Source organism: Aspergillus nidulans, chromosome IV (genome assembly GCF_000011425.1).
Source record: "Aspergillus nidulans FGSC A4 chromosome IV".
Lineage (NCBI taxonomy): Eukaryota > Fungi > Ascomycota > Eurotiomycetes > Eurotiales > Aspergillaceae > Aspergillus > Aspergillus nidulans.
Window position 1 is genome coordinate 367,558 of NC_066260.1, and position 22,318 is coordinate 389,875.

Sequence of the window (22,318 nt, forward strand, 5' to 3'; positions counted from 1 at the left end):
GATAGGCTTACGGATCAAAGAAGAAATCACAAATAGAATCTAGTAATAAATTCATTATGATACATATGCAGATTGAACCGGATTAGATCGAACTACCCCGTGGTCCAAGCCATAACTCCATTATTCCAGGCCGTCCGTATCCAAGCGGATACTTTACCTGTAATGGCATGGCATAGCATGGCGGTGCACACAGTAACTTCCAGAACGGGACGGAACCGGATATTGTGAATTCTTGCCAGGAAACAGTCAGGTACCTAACAGCCACATATCGGAGTGAGCAATCCATGTCCGATGATGGAAACATAGGTCTAGTTCCAATTTCGGTAGGGCTCTTGAGCTCTGCGCAAGCAATGAGGTTGGATGATATAATTAAGACAGGGTGAAAACGAGGAAAAAGAAATAAAGAAGTCTTCGTTGCTTTGGACAGCTAGACTTTATGCAAGATCGAAACGCTCGACAATGCTATGTTTTAAACGCCGGGAACCGTAAGAACCAAATTCAGAGCCAATGATGAAGCGAAAGAGAAGGATGGGAAACGAAACCGCGACAAAATGCGATCCTTAGCCAAGAGGGACCCTTTATCGTAAACTAATATCTCACATAAGAATAAGGAGAAAGGCAGGATCATTATCTCCCTTGCTGATGTGACCATCATGATGTGGGTTGAACTTCAGAAGAGTAAGCATTCTTAGTTTTTTGTTTCGGTTGCAAAGCACTGATTCGTTGCTCGATAAGTTTTTGAAGAGCACGCAGGGACGATATTTCATCTTCTGGCGCTGGTAGGTTTTTGGGCGCGTTTGCTTTAAGCTGGTCAATCAAGAGATTAATCTGTCCGTTTTGTTCGTTCTGCCATATGACCTGATTACTCTGGGCGAACAAAATTAGATTCGCAGCGGCTTCCCGCTCAACGTCTGTCCGCGAATTCAATATAGCAGCCGTGGTGTCATCGGCTGGTTTCTGAGATTCGAAGAATGCTTTCGCTTCCGAAGTGATGGCATCCACTTTCGATTTGGCATATTCGAAATACATCTTTTCGGCTGCTTTCTTTGCGGCAGCGGTTTCGTTTTCCCTGTGGGTTGTATTAATACGAGAAGTATATGGTGGGAGGAGTTCACTAACCTTTTGACTCTTTCAATGAAGTCGAGTTTGATTCCCTTTTCTGAGACACGATACGTAATGCCCTCCTTTTCTTCGTCCTCAAGGTTCTCCTCTTCCTCGTTCTCCGGGAGAACCTCGACGTCGATAAAACGCGGGTTCTTTGGACGACGAATACGCTTCATTGTTTCATACCCTTCTTCATCCCTGACAGGGTAACACATGTCATGCAAGGCATGGTTCGGGCACATCCAGGTGTGATAGAGACGATCACTTCCAACTCGCTGGGTCGGTGGGACAGCTAGCGGCGGGTCAAGGCAGTCCATATGGAAAGCACAAGGACAAAAGTCGCATTGAATGATGGGCCTTCGGCCGTTGGTGGTTTGTCCGCACTTTACGCAGACAATTAGTTTACCCTTTGCGTCAGTGATTCGCAACAGGAAGGGGTCGTCGTAGCGGCCAGTACGACTCCCACGAGCTGCTCGAGGGTTGATACGCGGTAACGAAGCAACTTCCTCATATTTTCCGTCGTCACCAGTGCGGACGCCGGCGAAGAAGTCTCGAATTTTATTAGGCAATGCGAAGTCTCGCCCGGGGGTCTTCTCCATGCCACCAAGCAGCGTGTTTAGAGATTTCGAGACCGAGCATTTTGGGCAGAACCAGTCTCCTTCTGGAGGGTTTGCAGGGTCCAAAGGCGGATTCAGGCAGGAGAAGTGGTACGAATACACGCAACCATCACAGCATAGAAGCCGTCCGCTCTTCTCGCATTGTCGACAGAAGTCGTTGTTTTCAGCAGGTTCGTCACTAATCCAAGTTAGCAATGCACATCTTCAATGGCCACTACCCAGTGGTAGATGTTAATAAGGTCACTAGACTGCGCAACGTACGTGAGTGAGGGCGTTAGACGTCTATTGTCTCCAGCATCACTGCTTGCCACGCTTTCCGACCGTTCTCTATGTGCCCCCGTATTCCTTGAAACAGAGATATCTAGATTTGCCGCTATAGGGCCAGGCGAAGAAAAGTTCGATGGAGGATTCGAAGTTAGAGATGAACGGATTCCACTTTCGGACGTCGCAATTTTTGGGAGAGATTTCCGTAGCCGAGATTTCTTGGCTTGTATAGCCTCTTCTGAAAATTCGGGATTCTCGACCGCTCTTTGCCGTTGAAAGTCAACGGCTGGAGCGGTTTTCTTTTGTGTCGAGTTCTTTGACTGTTTTCCTTTTTTTGGCCGAGGAGCCGAAGTCGCGGCAACCACCGGAACGGGTGCATATGTCTCGGCATCGAGTGATTTCGCTGAGGAGAGAGTAGACACACTACTCGCTGAGCGGGCTCTCCCTAATACCGGTGGCGCGCCGGGCTCAGTCCTTGCCATTTCTTGAGCTTCTAACTCCCCCAGGACTGTCCGCATGGCCTTCTGAAACATAGATCTCTGGGGAGAGCCCGGTGTCTCTTGACAAACCCCATCCAGAATCCTAAGAACATAGGGGTCATTGCCACATTTCTCCCACATCCGGAGCAGCCCTTTGATGACCAGACGGTTGTTGGCGTCTGAAGCCAGATGTAGGGCGCTCTCAACCGCAGCTTTGAGCGTGTCGACATCGGCATCAATTGAATTAGGAACGGGCAGTATTGTAAAAGCCGCGAGGTCCTCTTCAATGGTAGGCCTTGGTAGAATAAGCTCAGGGGCCTGTTCTTCAGCCGGGGTTAAAAGAGTTGGGGGACTGTCATCCTTTTTCTCGCCTTCGGATACAGGTTGCTTCTCCTTTACGGCTGGAATGCTTGGGGTGCCCGGATGCGATGGCGCGAGTCCTGCTTTACGCCTATCTGCGGTAGTGGGCAATGCGCCTAGCGGGCGCATAGTTCCTAGGACAGGGTTATGGGCATTGGACACATTCGACCAGGGCGTGTCAAGATAGCTAGGAACAGGAGCCCTTGGCTCTGGCTCGATCCAATCCGCAAAGTGTCCATTCAACTCAGTACCGCTAACTCCATTTGTTGCGGACTCTTGGGGTTGAACTGATTGCGACTGGCTCGAAACTGGTGTATCTCGCAGTGAATCGGTTCCAACCCGGGAGGATCGCCCAGTTCGCCGTTGCTTGCGGGGTCTAGTGGATTCTGTAAAAGGAGAAGCCATGTTCGCTGTGTGTGGTACAGGTGTCGAGGGCCGGGAATCATTTGACCTTGCGTGCGATGATGAACGGAGATTCCGAGCCATTGCGACGAAGGCAGGGCACAAGAGTCGTGAGGCCTGCGCCGCGTACAGTTAGCTCCTGTAATGACCTCGGAAAGAATATTTTAACTTTGGCAAACAAATTGATACTCACTGATCAGCACACTCTTGTAACGTCAGCAACCGTGCCGGCGTGGCTGGTTGGAATCGTGGCCAGCCCGCGCGGTTGAAGGAAGAGAGATTGCGGAGGTTGCGAAACGGAGACGGGAGTGCTCGAGGGAAAAGCCCCAATCACGCTTCCCAGGGGTTCGCCGCGGAAATTGCCACAAACACGGAGATTTCTTACCTGAATGGGGTGAATTTAATATCAGAATACTATATTGCGAAATAAATCATGCGTTTTGAATGAATAAAGCAATGACTATACCTGGATTGGGGATCTTACGCGATGCTCACGTACCTCGTCTCCTGGAGACCAGCCCAAGTGACAAGGGAATGAGCAAAAAGGCCGGCTTGATGGCGGGCAATATCCAAGTAGATAGTGCAAATACGGCAATAGCAAGGCTACGAGTCCTGTGACTTGAGCCTCCAAGGTGTTTGGTAAAGTTGGGCTCACTCTTGTGTCCAAGTCAGCATGGTGTTCAGCTCAGTGACCGCTCATTGCTGAAATCTCTAACGAGAATGATCTGATGCTTCAAACACAAGCACGACAGACAAAGCAGACTTGCCAGAGAGAAGTAGACAGTGACGGATCTCGACGATGTATTGGTAGGCTCGTCCGACCATGGGCCAGGGATATGTGACAAGTCCAGAGTACAATAGAGACGCACCTTTCGCAGGCGCAGAAGAGTTCTTTACTCGGAATAGATGATAAATTCAAAGACTTACTTCTCGCAGTGAGGGAAATCTTGGTGGATAATGGCAAGGCAGCCTGGCTTTCTTTGTTGGAAAGCAGACGAAGCGGCCGGGCCTTTGACGCGGTGCACCGAAATCACCAAAAATATACTGAGAGCGCCACTTAGCCCTAATATCTTCTTGAGAGTCAGCCGGCAGTCTTTTTCCAAGAAAGCTGACACGGTAAATGGGAGCAGGAGATGGAAGTTTCCAAGGCCCAAGACGCAGAGAGAGATGCCTGGAGACACAGATGGATGAAACGAGGTACGTGAGGTGAGGGGGAAAGTAACAGCAGATATATAGAGAGCAAAACAGGAAAAGGAGTGTTACCGTAGTCAAGAACAACAGCGTGTTGTTGATGAGGCTGTTCAATGAATGCGAATGCGACTGTCTTGCGTGGCGCTGTCACCAGGCAGAAGAAGGGATCTCCCAAACCGACGTAGGAGATTTCGCGTCACGCTATCTGAGGTGCAGAAGACGTCAGAGATTCTAATTTCACCAAGACAGAGAGATAGATGTCTATAATGATAGCATCTAACTTGAGTTATTGTAGAAGGTGGCAGCCCAGCTGCGACTTTTTGAAGCTGGGGCAAAACGTATGTTCTGATGCCCGCGAAAAACGCACAAAGGAGCAGCTTCAGTAGTCGGGACCAATTTATGAGAAAGGCCAAGTGAGATGCAGCAGTTTGAATTTGGTTGATAGATATAGCAGTGGTGTGGAGGTGGATGGAGGGTGCCGGAAGAGAGGAAGAGGAAGAGAGGATGCACAGAGCAGACGAGCCTTTTCGGCCCACTCCCATTCGACCAGCTCACCCACCACCCCAATGCCACGACCCGTGGGCAAAACCTCAAATATCGCCTTCTCTCCTAGTTGCATTTCTTTATTTCTTCTAAAAGACTTGTCTTGCATTCAGGGCACTTCAATTACATGTGCTCAAGACCAGCACACCTTTTGTGGCTACAGCCCCGGGGATGCTTGCTGGGCGAACCGTAGTAAACCGTGATGCCGGTTGGTAAAGTCTGAGAACTTGATTGGGCTCTCCAAGGAATCATTTGTGCTAAATGGTCTTCTAGCTTAGTTCTGGCATGTCTGCTCTATCGTTACCCTGTTAGGCGTCTTGCTACAATCGTGAGGTACCAGAGTTTGGATAAGATACAAAATCAATCAGCCAAAGATGATATACAATGAACTTTGCTTCAGTTTATGACGAAGGGTCTACAGCGGCAGATTCGAAGCTTGCATCCTTCTGAACATCATTTCTGATCATAATCCTATATGCTGGATTTGATGATCCGGGTTGTGCCGGAGACAACATTTTCGACCGCAGCTTCAAGTGCTACGTCCGTAAGAGCGGCGGGGTGTTTGGGTACACTAAGTCCCTCGAATGCACGATATCAGGTCAAGGGAAAGATAGATGCGCTCGCGGAAGTGGCGGAAAGGCTTCATTCGCTGTCTCCGGGCTATCGCCGATTTGAGGATCAGCCGTGGCAACATCCCCAGGACGAGTAGTTGAATGAAGCACCCATGACGGGAGATCTTACGGGAACACATCATACCAGAGGGTGCGGGCATACAAGAGTGCCTCTCTTCCAACGGCTACAGGCCATAAATGGAGAGCAGGAGTTTATTCTGAATAGCTTTGATCAGGGCATCCATCTGAAGCTCGGCTGCCTTATCAAGCATAATTTCGAGAACAGTCAATAAAAGCACAATATAAGTTAGGACCCTTTTTGAAGATCGACCACGCAGAAACAGGCCTGGTTGTCTGGAGTGGTCTTTTCTTTGCTACTGTTGCTCATGTGCGACTTTCATGTGACTTTTTATGTATAGACTAAGTAATAAAGTCTCCTTATGAGGATACAAGAAAGAAGCGCCTGGGACCAGAAATTTGGTTCCGACTTCGGCTCTGTTTCCTATATGAGAATCTTGCCAGCTCCGGCTTGTGGTGACAGGAGGCTCCAGTGAGTATTAACCACTGGACACGATATCAGGCTGCAGGTTTGAATTGAGACCTCGAGAGAGGTCCAATAGATACACAAAAGCTCATCCAATCGAGAAGTTCATTTACTCGTCAGCCCCGTCAGCCTTCTTAGCCTTCTTCTTCTTGTTCTTGTTCTTCGACCCTGTGGATTTGGACAGGGGAAGCTCCAGGATCTTGAGGATTTCTTCATCCTCGATCTTCTTGTCAGACTTGATCTTCTCGAAGTCGGGCGTAGCGGGAGCCGCCAGCTTGGTGATACCGTTCTTGGTGATCGCTGCCACGGTTGTTAGAGACTGGTTCAACAAGTATGAATGCCAACGACATTGTGCCGTATTCGCAGTTAGAACTCACCAATTGTGGTCAGGTAACGGGAAACCGCAGCGTTGTCAGCATCACCCGCAGGCTCATATTGCCTCAAGACACCGTTGCGAACGGATTCAATAACACCAACCTTAGCTGCCTTCTCGTCATCAAGCTGGCGCAGACTGAAGGGGAACTGGCCGAACTTCTTGACGATCTCGGTGAGAGTCGCTCGAGAGCTGGGTCTCTTGAGCTGGTATGTCGTGGTAGTACGCCGGTGCAGGGTAGGACGGAGGTCCAGGTTCTTCACCTTCCCGGATCCAAGGGACAGGCCAACCTCAACACCCCAAACCTCGCCAACATCAGGAACACCCTCGCCCTTAACGCCGGAGCCGGGGGAAAGGATGATCTTCTTTTCAGCTTCAATCTCGTTGCGCTCGAAAAGCCAGCTGGTGGTGTTCTCAACGATGGTGCAGTCATAGGTCTTAGCGATCTTCTCAATGAGCTGCGTGATGCGGGCCTGGGTGGGAGGTCTCTCGGCGGCGGCCTTCTTCTTCTCCTCGTCAGATCCAGTAGCAAGGAGACCGGGGGGAGCCATCAGTCTCAGAAGCAGTTCATTGGCGTAGTAGGTCGCGTGGATCAGATCCGCCTCGCGGCCGGTAACCTCGGAAGCGCCAACAACGACCATGTCGCAAACGATGGTTCCGAATCCATCGATCTGGGCACCAAGCTGGATCTTTGCGATTTCACCAGCCTTCAGAGTTGTCTCCGCCTCCGCGGTTTCCGAAACCAAGGGGGTGTACGGTGTCACATGGGAGTTAGGAGAAACAGTCGTGGGGTGACCGATACCTTCCAACAGAGGCAGGTCAGTACATTCTTCGGCGGGCGTTTCAGGTCGTCGACCAGGCAATGGAGGCTTAAGACGCACCCTTCTGGATCTTTTTGCCCTTGTAGACTTTGGCAAGTTCCTCTTCCAGGAGCTTGTCACCTTGTTGGCACAGCTCAATGATCTTGGCTCCCTCGACACATTGCGCTAGCAAGCTAGGGTTAGACTTGTCATCCGCCATAGGATTAGTCGAAACAGTATTGACGCTGGGGAAACGAACCTGAGACAGCTTCAAGAACCTTGTGCGAGATCTGAGCAGCAGTCTTGTACTTGGTTAGGGTATCGGGGTTGTTCAAGGTGTAGTCTACCAGCGATCAAAGCCATGGTTAGCTGTGAGCATTGCGACAATCAGATAAATCGCAGTAAATACAAGAGTGTATAATTTAGCTCAGGAAGAATGCGTTCAGCTTTTGAGGCCACATCAGTGGCCCCAGGTCACAGAGGCTCTGTTCTCATCCAGTTGATGACGCCGACAAAGCAAGCGGGAAACCCACAAAACGCGGAGCTTTTTCGCACTACAGAATGAGGGGTACTGCTTGGGCAGTTGACACTTACCAACCTCGGGGGTCTGAGTCTGGTTTTCAGCCATTGTGAATAATTCCAGTCTACCTCACACAGCGCGAGGAGAAGACAAGCAACAAGCGCAAAATCAGTCGTGCGGAGGAGATGGAGGGAGAAAATTAGACAGCCTGGTGGACTACCTATGGAGCTGGAGCTGGGCGGTCGTGTGCACTGGTGAGTAATAATGAAGGCGGGGCTTCCTGCTGTGGGCTCGCAATTACATACGGTTTTTCTTACCAGCCGCCGCCCTAAGATTCCCTTCGCCCTACGCGCTTCATCTACCATGTACGTAATGCATGTCGGTCCCATTGTCCCTGTGACTAGAAATGCTAGCGTCTGTTACAGATTGGGATTCTGCTAGTTCGAATGTCCAGAGAGCATCCGAAGATCATAGAACGTCGAAATACCGAATGACATCATCCAGGTAATCAAGGGCAACAAAGAGCTTAAGAGCCCACAGTGATGTATTGCGGGCTTCTAGGTGTGATGCAGGAGCTACTACCTTTTGAGGCTCCCTCTTTTGAGGCTCTCGCTACGAAGGAAGGACCTCAAAAGCGTTGAAGAACTCGATCTCGGCTAATCTAAGCTCTCTGTGGCTACCCTGTAACTAGCTTGTTGCCCGAAAATATATAGTTCCTTCACAGCAACTCCAATCATATGACCACTGACATTACTCAATCATTTGCCTTCCAGGTACAGCCCAAGAACGCCTCCAGCTGATTGTCTGAGTGCGGGAAAGCAGAGAGCCAGCATTAAAACGCACCAGCCACTTTCTCTCCTGTCTTGGCCAAGTTGCGGGGTTGCGTCAGCATCTCCTCACCTTGACCTCAAGTCCATGAGCAACTCCTACGAAACGCCAACTGCTTAGCTCAAAATGAAGGTTGATGCAAAAGATATTCCCTTGCGTATTCTCACGCACAATATCCGGTATGCAACTACTTCTCCGTTCAGAGGCGAGCGATTCTGGGAAGAACGAGCGCCGCGCCTCCTCAACGAGCTTCGTTACAATACTCGCAATCAAGATGCATTCATATGCCTACAGGAGGTCCTAGATAACCAATTAATAGACATCTTATCTGGGTTGAACTCGAATGACCATGTCGATTCGGGAGCTGCAGCAGAGAGCTCCGACCATACCTGGGCCTACATTGGCGTTGGTCGAGATGATGGCTACAAAGCAGGCGAGTACTCGCCCATACTATACCGCCCGTCCGTCTGGGAGCTTCGACACTGGGAGACTGTCTGGCTCTCCGAAACACCGGATGTCCCCTCCAAGAGCTGGGATGCTGCGTCAATTCGCATCGTGACTATTGGACTATTCACCCATCATGTCAGCCGCCATACAGTTCTGGCCATGAACACGCATCTGGATGACCAAGGATCGCGTTCTCGATTTGAAGCGGCCCATATAATATTGCATAAGATTGACGAGTATCGAAACGGACGCTTCGGAAACATCATATCCGGCATCTTCCTCGCAGGTGACCTGAATAGCGAAGATACTCAAGAAGCGTACGCCGTGTTAACGGCACTAGAGTCCCCAATGGTTGATTCGGCGACCTTGGTGGACACGGCCGACTACTACGGTAACCAGACGACTTGGACGGGCTTCGGATACGAGGGAGAGGACCCCAAACGCATTGATTATATCTTGCTGGGGCCGGCTGTCCGAGGTGACGGTCCTGGTCGTGGACTTCCCTGGAATATCGAAGGGTATGCGGTTTTACCAAATCGGTTTGATGACGGGGTATTCAACTCAGATCATCGGGCGGTGGTGGTGGATGCGAACTTACGTAGTCGATCTTAGACCTGAATCAACGATTTAGTGCAACGGGTAGCTCAACAAGAGTTGAAACCTGTGGTCGTAGATCCACTCAGTTGTCGCAAGCACTTGACAACGTAAATTCGAGTATTGTGCTGATACGTAGTAGAACGGACAGTGCCCAGCGCGCCCAGGTGCCGAGGTTAGCGCCATACTGAATTCAGTATAGTTATAGTCACATGACATGACTGGCTATCACGTGTATGACAGCCATTACAGGTATTGTCGGTACAAGCAAGTCACCATTTGATGAAGGAGACGAAAGTAAGGAAATGTTTGGATGGTTTCAGAATGATTTAGGATTTTACTTCTGACCGGGTGCTTGGGAACTGTTTTCCCGGCCGCCTGCTCTCCTCCAGCCGTTCCCAAGCTGCTCTCTGCTTCACTACTTGGAATCCGCTTGTAACGGCGTTTGGCCCGCTCCAACCTTTTGCCTTCTCGCTGCGCTGCCACCTCTCTCTCTTCCTCTTCTATGCCCCTGGCGTCCGCCATCGTGTCATAGAACGCGATTCAATTAGCAACGTCAACCCCCGCAGTTCGGTAGCAGCTTTCAGAGCGAAACGAATATTTGAGGAACATTAGGGACAAACAACTGTCGCCATTGGGTCCGAGACGCGCCGTGCTACCGGAGCGCTGTCAGCTGATCCCGCCGCTCCTTTCCGGGCGCTTTTCTCTCGCAAAGACCCAGACCCGGCACGAAGACCCATAGAGTGCTTCGTTTGGCCCTGGAGCCTCTTTGCTCTGTTACTCTAATTCCTGGTTAGTATCTCTACTTTCCTATCTCAGCCCTTTCATTCCCCAGCTTGGCTTGCATAATTATCTCTCTGCGCTTGACCATGTCCCCTCATCAGATCCATTGGCTTGGATATTCGTGGCTTGCTCCTCCTTGCCCTACCAGCTACTGTGATGCTACTCTCACTCGCTTTGCGGATGACTGCCTTTCTCTCCGACGAATCTTTAACATACCTTAGTCGCATCAAATGGCAAGGCGTTGCGAGTCTTCGATTGGTGCGCGGTCGCGTCTTCTGTGATCATTACTCGCGGAGAAACATATGTGCAGAGACTAATACATTTTGTCACAGCTTCAGATTACCTTTCCTGAAGAATAATGCTATTATAAATTTCCGGATACTTCTCGAATTTCTGCGCTTGTTCCGTTCGTGCAAGTGACTCGCCTGTCTTGTTGGAGAAGACCCGTGGTACCGGCGTGAAGCAGGTTTACCAATAATGGCATTCCCCGATTCATCCCAGCAGGGAATGGCTGACGCGCAGTCGGATGCGATTCAGAACAATTCGGATCTATTGGATGGAGCTGCGGACTTCGATCACGACGTCGATTCTTCACTTCTTGCGGATCATGGGATCGAAGGATCAGATACGATTGGGGAAGGGAAACACAATGCGAAAGCTGTTCTTGCAGCATCCGGCGTGTCACTACCCAAATCAGTATCGGGCCAGGATGCTTCCAATATGGACACTTCACCAGGCTCACAGAATGGCAGTGCCAACGGTGCCGCGCCTGGCAAAAAACGATCGCGAGATGGGGCCTTTATTCCACCCTCTTCCCCTGGCAACGCGTTGCCTGTTCGTGTTCGAGAGACCCCAATGGAGAAGATTCTGCTGGATGAATATGTCAATAGAGAATTCCAGCATTCCGCTCTGACGGCATGGCAAAACCCGAGTCAGCAGCTCCTGCAAGAAAAGCGCGCCGAACGTGATTACTATCTTGCCTTACGACGGGAAAATCATACGAACCCGGCCGCTCTTTACGGCGTTGGCTACGAAGGTTTTGGGAATGCTCGTACCGACTTGCGCAACCAACATCCACAGCTGCTATATCCCGCCCATCGGCGCCGCCCCGGAAATCGGAAAACACGGGAACTACGGGTCTCGCGAAAGGATATGAAGACACAGAGCGAGCAGCTTGAACATCTGGTACCGATTAGGTTGGATATCGATTGGGAAAAGGTGAAGATTCGTGATACCTTTACATGGAATCTTCATGACCGAGTCGTGTCCCCTGACTTGTTCGCGGAAAAACTCGTGGAGGACCTAGGCTTGCCTTTGGAGTCGTGTGGCCCGCTGGTACGAATGATCTCTCAGAGTATCCAGGAGCAAATTTGTGATTTCTACCCCCATGTTCACATCGAAGAGGAAGCTCTCGATCCTCACCTTCCCTATAGCGCTTATAAAAACGATGAATTGCGCATTGTGGTCAAATTGAACATTACCATCGGCCAACATACCCTGGTTGACCAATTCGAGTGGGATATCAATGACCCGCATAATAGCCCCGAAGAATTTGCTGCGCGAATGACGACTGATCTTTCTCTTTCGGGCGAGTTCACAACGGCAATTGCTCATTCCATTCGCGAGCAGTCACAATTGTTCACAAAGTCGCTTTACATCGTTTCACATCCATTCGACGGACGGCCTGTTGAAGATCCGGACCTGAAAGCATCCTTCTTACCTTCACCACTCACTTCGTCCTTTCGGCCGTTCCAGGCCGCCAAGGAATTCACACCCTATCTCTACGAACTCAATGAAGCGGAGCTTGAGAGGACAGAGGTATCATTTCAAAGAGACCAGAGGCGACAAAAGCGGTCGGTCAATCGTCGTGGTGGCCCTGCCCTGCCCGATCTCAAAGACCGCCAGCGGACAATTCGCACGTTACTTGTATCGTCCGTTATCCCGAACACCGCTCCTTCGCTGGAAGAGAGTAATGTGTTCAAACGATCAGGTTCGAGCCGTCGCGGACGTGCTGCGGTTGGTCTGCGAGAGGGAGGTGATGACTCGGATGAGTCGGATAGTGACGAGTCTTCGTTGGTTGGTTCTCCTGCCATTGGCCCTCATCTGGCTCAAGGCACGGCGCGCACGAGAGGCATGCGAGGAGCTGCTACTGCAGCACATGCGGCTCTACGGGCGAATCTGGGCCAGTCGGCAACCCCTGAACCTCATAATGAAAGTCGAGTCTCGGCACGCAGGCGTGACTATCGCGAGGAAAGCCCAGAAGAGCCGGAAAAGCTGATCGTGACGCTCAAAATATCGCGCGAGAAGTTCCGGCAATTTCTCATGAACGGCTACAAAACCAACTCCGCAGCCGTTAATTCTACGCCTGCGACACAGCCCGCCTCTCAACGAAGCACGCCACAGGTTCAGACCCCAACATTGAATTCTACTCCTGTTCCCTCCCAATCTCACTCGCAAGCTCGGTTACCTAGCGCCGGTCGTCCGGGTCCCATCCAACACCTCGGGGCTGTGGAAGCTCCTAATCCTCCTCAGCCAGGTGTCCCTGGGGTACGTAAATGAAGCCTATTTTTCGTTTTCGTTTCTCTTATCGAATCGAATGTTCCAACAATAGAGGACATTAGAGGAACATGATGAACATAAAACAACGTACTGATGCTTTTATTCTAGCCCCCCCCTCCGAGTTGGCTCGTAGCAGGACTCAATCGACTCAACCAGGCAAACCCGAATGACTCTTTCGAAGCAGTGATGCGGTACACGGCTGTAGATACGGAAACCATGCAACCCGTCACCCACTCGCAGGCTCAAGCCAACCAGAAGTTGAAATTCCTCTATCTTCCACGCATCAGGTGCCACGATTGTCCCGGGAAACTGTATACACCTGGCCCTGCTACGACGGTGGATAATTTTGAGGTTCATCTTCGAAATCGACAACACAAAGAACGTGTCGAAGAACGGCTCGCGAAGGCAGCAGCGGCTAGCAACGCGGCCACATAAAGAGGGCCTGCAGGAACCAGTTTCTCCCCTGGCTATCCTCTTTCTACCCACCCCTGACACGCTATGTATACTCCCTCTTCCTCCACCTATGAATACCAATTCCTGATCTCGCAACAAAACTCTCTTATTGACACCAAACATGTGTCTGATTATAACAATTTTCCGTTTCTTTTCATTTTGGTTCTGGTTCTGACTCCGGTTCTGGTTCTGGTGTATATGATTCGTGAGCGTCTTAGTGGCCTATGCTTGTTCAATACCTACTCTGGTGCCTTCTGCTTATTTCGCTGGCTCGCAACTCTTCTGAGGTTCTACCCACCATATGTAACAACATCCCGCGTAGACATGGCTACCATCTCCGTACGCATACCCTTTCCCATCTAGGTTCTTTGAATATCGCTTGGTCCTGGTATTTAGGTTGCAATGAAGTTGCCTGACGCGTGCGTCTCCAGCCATCTCTCAGCTATTATTAGAATCAAACCACTGCGTTCTTTACCAATGAGCCTTAAAATACTCCTACAGGACCACCGACTTTGAATATATTTATCTTATTTTCTAAATCTGCCAGAGACCCGCATCCAGTGTTTTGTTGAACACCGAGAAGCAACATCATAAGAGCTCCTAACTACTTACTACGTAGTACGCATCTAACATTGAAAGAATATGCCTAAAGAGAAGGACTCAAGTCCAATTACACCACATATGCTCGTATCGCGCTCTTAGGAGTTTCTATTCTGTTTACTGAGTCTAGACATGATCGTGTTGGCTCTCCAAGGAGGGAGGGTCTGGGCATGGGCCGTCTGTGCCTGATGGATGGATCAAGAGCCTTCCCTTTAGGTACAATTAGGTCTCGGTCGCACTTCCCTTGGACGCCTCGTAATGAGGAAAGTGTGACCGTTCCTTGTTTACCGGGCTAGGCTGTACTTTCTGTTCATGGAGGCATGAATTACTATATGGAACGATTGATATCGAACATGACCTGAAGCTCGAATATGATACTAGCCTACTACCAACCGCGCCGGCACATTAAGAGAGGCCAGTAAAGCCGCTAACTAGTAAGTTTTATAGTAGAGAGCTAGACAGGAGTGTGACAATATTGTTACATGGTACAAACCGGGCTTAAATAAGATGACATACAATCAATTTGTGATATGGACGACTAGCATTTTGAAGGCGGAACTTAGAAACGAGCCAGAGGAGACCGTAGCAGGACCTTATCAATAAACAGAGAGCTAGGAGGGATTGGCCTTGCAAGGCGAGAGAACAAAAGAAAGTAAATCCATTCCATCAAGGAGGACAAGCCGATAGCGTCAATAGAGTATCATATAAATATAGACAGCTCGGGCAGAAATTGCTATTCACACAGACAAGATAGGATAAGACAGAAATAAATAGACGGATAGCACGCATATAACCGAGTCGTACTGGACCTTGCGTAAACGTACATACACATATGATGGCAGATAGGGGGAAAAACGGAAAGGGAGTAGATATCAACGACGAGCTGATCGTCGCGTTGGAAGGGTGGCCTTCTTCATTGCTTTACCAGGTACTTTCGCCTTCGAGGCTACTGGAACCGGGGATGCAGGCTGTGCATCGTCGTCGCCGTTTTGCTTGTCATCGGGCTGGTCTTCTTTTTCTGAGGGACCGTCGTCATCCTCGGGCTCCTCTAGCATATTGCTATCCGCTTCACTCAGTTCGCTGAGGTCAGATCCATTTTCGATGTCCTTGGCTTGATCTTCGCCTTCATCTTCATCATCTCGAGCCTGATTCAATTCATCCATCTCCATGTCGTCTTCATCACTGTCGGGGTCTGCGTAGCTGATTCGCCGTGAAGCGCTGCCTCTATTGCTGCGCCTTCGAGTGGCGGAACTACTGGCGACATTACCTGCCGCTTCGCCATCCGAGGACCAGTCGTCTCCGGTCTTCTTGGTACTCTTGCGCTTGGGCATCTTAAAACCCACGGCAGAAGAGCCCGATTTTCGTCTGGAGGAACTTTCACTGTTCTTCCTCGCCTTCTTAGCCGCATTAGCGTCGCGACTGGGCTCCTGCGTGCTGTCGGTCTTCCTCTTCTTTGCGCCAGCCTGGCTCGACCCATTCTTCGTCCTCATTGTCGCTCGCACAATGCGATCAAGCCTGTCCTCAGCGTCTTCTGGGAGGAACGTCGTGTCGGCGACTTCTTGTGCCTCTCGGTGACTGCCCATTGGGGCGAAAATGGAGCTGGGAACCCCCACTTTGCCGGGGTATGTCTGAAGTAGGTTGACACCGCCAGCGCCTCCGCCGAACCTTCGCTGCTGGGAGTAGACGTCTGCAAATCGCCGAATAGTAGCTTGTGCTAGGTCAGAAAGCGTGTGAAGGCGTCTGGACATTTCGTCGGACTTAGTGATCCCATCGCGGGCTTGCTTGACACGCTGAGCAATGTGAAAGATTAGGGAAAGGTTGTGTTCATTCGCCACTGCGGAGAGATAGAAGAGGATGTAGCGAGCAAAATCGGTCAGCTCGTCCAGCTTTGTCGACTCGTCTAAATCTGCTGGAGGGTAATCAGGGTGATACGCAAGGAGGGAAAGAAGACGCGAAAACAAGGCTTCCATAACCGTCTGCTTCTCGCCCTTCTTGCCATTCGTCTGTTGGGAGAAGAATGCAGCCCGAGACCGCAGCCATGTCAAAGTGCTATCCTTCAAACCAACTTGAGGTTCGAATGCAAGCAAGTACGGTATGACATACCACCGTGCGCCCAGCCGGGTATCCTGTACAAGCTTCTTCTTCAGTTGGTTGATAAACCCGCTTCTTACTTCTGGAAGTGGATCCTGCGCTACAAGAGCTATGGAATTGAAATCTTGCGGAGTGAGCAGCTGCTCACACAGAGCATGTGAGCTGCATAGCTTTAGCAATGAATTGGCGGCCAGAAGCCGCAATCTTGACTTCTGGGTAGCCGGAGTGTCCTTCTTTTTTGACAACTCGCCTGAGTTCACAATAAGCTTATTCAGAGTATCATAAACAGGCTCTGCGTGGGCACGGAAATCGTCGTCACTATCTGAGCCATCTTTGGCCCGGAGCCGGTTGACAATAATCTTGAGCGCCCATTCCTTGGCAGCTGTCTCGTCGTCGACTTGATCCGACCAAAAGTAGCCTGAATTAGGTGTGGGTGATCGATTTGTTAATAATATTTGATTGACGGAGATCTTGATGATGGCGTCGCTCTCTTCGTCGGCTTCCCGCGGAGCAAGAAGATTGAGTTGTGACAATGTTGCCAGCTTGGTGAGGAATCGTTCGGAGTCGTAGGTGCATTTGGAAACGCACTTCTCCACAAGATCTTTGGCGTACATATTCTTCTTATCGGTGACAGCCATGAGGATGAGGACGGCATGCTTGGCAGCACGAGGTGATGGGCTGTGGAGGGCATAGTCGACAAGAGCCTGGAAGAACTTCCGCTCCTTCGGTAACTTCGAGGGGAGCTTCTTCGCAAACCCGGAGCAGGCCTTGAGAATCTCCTCAGTACCGGCAGCGCTCACCGTGGTGGCCTTTGGGGCTTGGGCCTCAAGATCTTTGCATATCTCTTGCACCTGAGCCTCCAAAACCTCGGGGTTGAGTGAAGAGATTTCTTTCAGCATCTCATGCGCGGGAGCCGCTAATCCATTCTCATCTGACCGGGAGATGCTCATAATGGCGGGAATATGACTTCGGTTAAAGACGATCGAGCTGCAGCGATATAACAGGGTAGTAAGTGTCTCATGCAGGATCGTGTTATTGCTGGATTGTAGCCTTCTCGCCAGCTCCTTGATAGCTTTGATAACCGTGCGATAGTCACTCACAGCAGCCATCGCAAAGCGGATAAGTTGATAGCCTCGTCGGTCATGGATTTTTGCGAACTTCCATAAGTCTGCAGATGTCCTTGCTGGATCGGGAAAGGTTTTCGCTAAAGCGTCAACAATTTTAGTAAGTTGAGCCTTGATCTGGTCCTTATTCTTTTCCATCACGCCACCCTGCTCGCTGTTAGCTACCGTCACTGGCTCGCGGTCCTGTTGTTACTTACATTGTACTCCTCGCACGCCTGTAAATAGACTGTGACAGCTGTTCTTAGGGATACCTGGCGCTTCTGCATGGCGAAGAACACCTTTTTGGCCTTTTCGTCCAGCCCGCCTACGAGGGTGAGGATGCGACGAACGCGGATTCTATCCACATCTGCCTCGCTTTCAGGCTCAGCCGCTTGGGAGTCCTTTAGTCTCTGGGACTGACTCGAACTACTCCTTGAGAGTTTGGGCTTGATGGGAGGATAACTTAGCGGAAGAAGGATCTCGAACATGGCACGATCAATAGAAACGTGGATCTCAGGGTCGTTGGTGTAGTAGGCGTCGAGAATCCTAGACGGTGCCTCTTTGAGCAGGGGCGTGACCTGCTCATGACTCCTCTCTATGTCCCCAGACGCGACAGCCCAAGCCCGTGCCAAGACTTTCGTAGCATGTTCGCGCACCTGCGACTTCCGGTCTTTAACACGCTCTGCGAGGATGAAGAGTAAAGAGTCCTGAGTGGAAACACCACCGCTAACTCCAAGTTTGTTCACAATGTGCGACAAGCCAAAAGTACCGACTGCTTCCACGGCTGCTAAGCGGACCCTCTCATCGGCATCCCGCAGCATCGACGATAGATGTGTGATAAGCGTTTGCTCCTCATTATCGCTCAAGCCTGAACCACCTGCAGAGGTTAGGATAATTCGGCCAATAGCGGTAGCCCAAGAGGCTCGCACGGAAGCTGATTTGTCCAGGCGTCGGCTCAAAAAACTATCATACGCAGAGCTGTGTGCTTGCGAAAAGGGCTTCGGCGCGAAAGGCATAAGGAGAACATTTGGCTGCGGAATTGATCGCGCGTAGTCGTCCAGCTTCACCTGTGGGTAGACCGCAGGGTCCATAGGCAGAGGCGGGGGTGGTCCAGCAACCCCAGTGCCAGATGTCAGGTCGCCGATGGTCTGGGTTGCTAACAAGCGCAATGACACCGATTCGGCGGACAGTTCTGCTTCTAGCTGGGGGATAACATTCTGCAAAACGTCGGGGCATGCTCTCCAGAGCTCACGGATCAATCGATGCGCTTTACTCAATTCCTTGATGTCTTCTCCCTCCTCGTCCGAGTCATCGAGGTTAGTTCTGCGAGCTTGCTTTGAGGGCCCATTTTGGGTTCCGGTGGCTGAGGCGTCAATTATGACGTTGTTAAAGTACTGGCTGATATGACTAGTCATCCTCTCCGGGCAAGCCTGGCAGATTGCTTTGGCCATGTTGTACGCAGCCGGGTAGTCCTTTAGTAGCAGCGTCTCTTGTTTCTCGTCCACCTGAGTCTCGGGTTTTTTTCCTTTTTTCCCTGGGCCATCCAGCACGCGAGGATCGACACGCAAGAACTGCGCTACGATCACATCCACAACATCAGGCGCGAGGACTGGCGACTCGTCAATAACTGTCACTAGCAAGCGGGTCATATCATATTCGACGTTTTTGGCAACTGGTTCGCCGGTCGAGGCTTTAGCTGAGCCTGCGACAATGTCAAAGCAGCTTATAAACAGTGGGACGATCAATGTGTCCGGGTGATCTAGATCCGTCATGAGAACAATACTTTTGACCTCCGCCAGCGAATTCAAGACGTAAATGTGTTGGGCATTATAAGGATTTGAGGGATCCCCTAGCGCGGGAATGATCGACGACACAATGCAAGTAAAAATATCCTAGGAGACAAAGAAGCCAGTCAGTTGCCAAAACCGAATATCAACACGCATCTGTAAACGTTGAGTAGATCGCACTTTTAGTTGATTCGCCGTAAAAGGCGCGTCAGGCGCACAGAGGCGCAACACATCCACAATGCAGCAAGTAGCCCAGGCCCGAACGCCCTTATCCTTATGCGCCAGCAGTTGAGCCGTGGCGAGCTCCTGCGAGACCTTCCTTAGAGACTCCTTCTCAATCTCCTCCTGTTCGAGCTTGCGCAACTCCTGCGCTAGCGTTTGCAGCCGCTGCAGCAAATCCGCAATGGGGATAGCAGAGCGTCCGACGCGCCATGAAAGCGGCTCATTGAACTTCAGTTGGCGAAGACCGCCGGAGGGTTCTTCAGGTTCCACGTCTTCCGTGGCGACCGAGGGGCCTTGACGAGTGCGCGACGGCATCGTGGGAGCGCGGGGAAGCCGAGGTCGAAGAGGCTGCACTTTAGGGCACCATGCGTCAAGTGAAAGCGAGTGCAGAGATATTCAAGTGCAGATTCCGACAGGCAAGCAATTGGCTGGCTGGATCCCGCAGCGGAATCGAGTTGTCTGGAAGGAAAAGCAACTCAAGGAGCAGCAGCCCGGCGTTTCGTACTTCTGCCAAAAAGGGAAAGCCGGCGTTGACCTTGACCGCCTTGCGAGACGCGTCGCGCGTTTACGTCTCAGGTACGGGGTACTCTCCTCTTCCTAGGTGCGCTGAAAGCACACTGCACATTCTGGTGAAACGAAAGATTCAATTTTGATTAGTTGTCATGATTGTATGCTAATTACATTCTATAACTAGTACTGAACGCTGATAGACCGCTTTTAAATGCAAAATCACTATGCACAGCCGTCGACGCCATAAATGCTAACCAATGCTCCTGCAGCTAGAAATTAGGTGAGAACTTGCTGAGCGCCCTAATCTTTTTGCCATAGATATAAAAGACGATGGGGATAGGAATCATTGCAACGGTGATGAACCCGAGCAGACTGGACGCCCATGGCACGCCCAGCTTATGATACATCTGTGTTGCGAAGAGTGGGAAAGCACCGCCTAGGGAGCTTCGAATCAGAGTGTTGGCTGCAATCGCAGAATTTGCAAACATCATGTACACATCAATGATGTAGTTGAGGCCCTGCATGAAGATCACGAGGATACCGGCGCCGATAGGAACACCAGCGGCGACCTGGGCCAGCCAGTGCACGTTCGGACTGGACGTCCATCCAAACCAGAAAAGCCCACCAGGCAGGAGTACGGAGGCGACCATCATGGGGACCAAACGTTCTTCAGGGATAACTCTGCCGTGCTTGGCGAGCTTACGGGCAAAGCGAGTCTTAGTTTGCCAGACGATGAGGGCCACGCCGCAGAGCACTCCAATCATGATTCCGATGAACGGGAGACCAGCAATACCCCCGTTGGTCCAGCCGCGCTCCTCTTGGAACGAAACGGGATAGGCTTCGAAGAAAAGGTAGAGGATTCCGTACACGAGTGCAAGGTAGAGAGTAATCAGGATGAGAATGGGCTCGAGCATGAGCATCTGAACGGGACGGAACAGGTATTTGCGGACGATGTCGCCAAAAGTCGGTCTGTGGTGATCGAGGAAAGCATACAGATCTTGATTGCCAGTCTCCTTACGGAGTTTGGCAGCGCGCCTCTGCAGGAGCACCGGGTGATACGTTTCGGGCACTACAAACCAGGCGATGCCGCCAAACGATCCTGATGCAATCAGGGTGATCCAAGCAGTCCACCGCCAGCCGAGATAGGAATCAGTGAGAAATCCGCCAACAATTGGACCTGGAGAAATAGCCGTCAGTCAAAAATCCTCAGGGAATGAAGGGTATCAAAACTCACCGAGCACGGGTCCGACGAAGGTAGCTGCTGAAAACAGCGCAATCGCTATGGCGCGATCAACAGGATCCCAAAAGTCTGCCATTGCACCTCCAACAACAGCCAGAGGCGAGCACCCCAGAAAGCCCATCAAAAATCGACACACAAGAATAGTCTGCACGTTCTTGGCCACGGCAACAGGGATTTGGAAGATAGCGAACAAAGCATATCCAAGAAACAGGGGGTATTTCCGGCCATACAGCTCCGACATAGGTGACCAGACCAAAGGGCCAGCAGCAAACCCAAACACCACTAAACTGGTCGCGAGGATCATAACCTCGGTAGATACGCCGAACTGCTGCGCCGTCACCAGCGTCGCCGTCGAGAACACACTACTCGCGAAAGTGAGCCACATTGTCATCGAGGACATGGTCATTGTGATGACCCATTTCCTCCAATGGGGCATGTTCTGCGGGTTCTCGGGGTCGTTAGGTCCATTCCACTCGATCAGATTGGGATCCTTGGACTCCAGTTCCTTCGGCTTTTCATCGGCTGATGGCTTTTGTGCGTCATGGTTGCCACTTTCGATATCACGGTCTTCTCCCTTCTCAGAAACCGTATCAGGCGAAGACTGCATGGCCTTCTCACCGTACCCTAGACTGGAACGGGATTCTGAACGTAGAGTTGTGCTGGAAGACGGCGCATCGTGCCCGGGTCCGTCACCTGGGTGGAGGTTGTTGATATCACTCATTGCCCGGTATCTATCCGCTGGTTCGAGTAGGATTAGAGGCGAAATATATAGAGGGTAAACCGAAGTGATATAATTATGCACGCTCCACAAGGAAACTCAAGGAGAATAAACAACCGCTGCAGTCAAAGGGGCAGCGAAAAGTTGCTAACGCCATTAATATACTTCTACTGCAAACCCTCGACGAAGTGGGCCTTAGGCAGTTTGGATTTATAATTCCACCTGGCATCCACCATCTTCCAGGAGGCGCAAGCCCCATCGCGTGGACACAAAAGATTGTACCTTGACCCATCCGCTCTAAACTCCGAGCCAAACACCTTCTAAACTCCATTCATGATTTGACATCGAGATTCAGTCACAGATAATCGGACAGTTCCAACCCCGCCCTCCGTCCGCCGCTGACAGCACATGTAACATGTTAAGTGCACTCATAGTCCAGAGCTATTGCGCTATGCCGGTTATCCGAGTCACAGCCTAAACGCATCAGGCATGGCATCCGCAGGCCTAGCACCTGATCCAGCTATCTACGTCAAGTCAGACTCGCCAGAAAAGATTCTGGAAGCCATGATGAGTCG

At 50.9% G+C, this 22,318-nt stretch overlaps 6 protein-coding genes across 6 annotated transcripts, besides 1 other annotated feature; 2 read left to right on the forward strand and 4 right to left on the reverse strand.

The window, feature by feature from the left end:
- Positions 1–22,318: part of a sequence feature (contig 1.127 1..138927(-1)) that runs on past both edges of the window.
- On the reverse strand, positions 652–3,310 carry ANIA_07300 (protein cphB; the record flags this gene model as incomplete). The annotated part of the gene is made up of 3 exons (XM_675477.1): positions 652–1,069; positions 1,120–1,899; positions 1,983–3,310. The coding sequence occupies 3 exons, from the start codon at positions 3,308–3,310 to the stop codon at positions 652–654; spliced, it is 2,526 nt and encodes an 841-aa protein (XP_680569.1).
- On the reverse strand, positions 5,969–8,017 carry ANIA_07299 (curved DNA-binding protein (42 kDa protein)). The gene is made up of 5 exons (XM_675476.2): positions 7,883–8,017; positions 7,548–7,631; positions 7,370–7,474; positions 6,493–7,290; positions 5,969–6,415 (listed from the first exon to the last, which is right to left on the reverse strand). Exons 1-5 carry the CDS (start codon positions 7,914–7,916, stop codon positions 6,225–6,227), a joined length of 1,212 nt encoding a protein of 403 aa, XP_680568.1. The 5' UTR covers positions 7,917–8,017; the 3' UTR covers positions 5,969–6,224.
- On the forward strand, positions 8,752–9,960 carry ANIA_07298 (endonuclease/exonuclease/phosphatase family protein; the record flags this gene model as incomplete). The annotated part of the gene is made up of 3 exons (XM_675475.2): positions 8,752–9,601; positions 9,820–9,852; positions 9,930–9,960. Exons 1-3 carry the CDS (start codon positions 8,763–8,765, stop codon positions 9,958–9,960), a joined length of 903 nt encoding a protein of 300 aa, XP_680567.1. The 5' UTR covers positions 8,752–8,762.
- Positions 10,938–13,900, forward strand: ANIA_07297 (uncharacterized protein; the record flags this gene model as incomplete). The annotated part of the gene is made up of 2 exons (XM_675474.2): positions 10,938–13,007; positions 13,128–13,900. 2 exons carry the CDS (start codon positions 10,938–10,940, stop codon positions 13,452–13,454), a joined length of 2,397 nt encoding a protein of 798 aa, XP_680566.1. The 3' UTR covers positions 13,455–13,900.
- On the reverse strand, positions 14,713–19,709 carry ANIA_07296 (protein bimD). Its single transcript, XM_675473.2, has 3 exons — positions 19,234–19,709; positions 17,485–19,158; positions 14,713–17,434 (listed from the first exon to the last, which is right to left on the reverse strand). The coding sequence occupies exons 1-3, from the start codon at positions 19,588–19,590 to the stop codon at positions 14,945–14,947; spliced, it is 4,521 nt and encodes a 1,506-aa protein (XP_680565.1). The 5' UTR covers positions 19,591–19,709; the 3' UTR covers positions 14,713–14,944.
- On the reverse strand, positions 20,055–21,854 carry ANIA_07295 (MFS transporter; the record flags this gene model as incomplete). The annotated part of the gene is made up of 2 exons (XM_675472.2): positions 21,020–21,854; positions 20,055–20,962 (listed from the first exon to the last, which is right to left on the reverse strand). Exons 1-2 carry the CDS (start codon positions 21,744–21,746, stop codon positions 20,055–20,057), a joined length of 1,635 nt encoding a protein of 544 aa, XP_680564.1. The 5' UTR covers positions 21,747–21,854.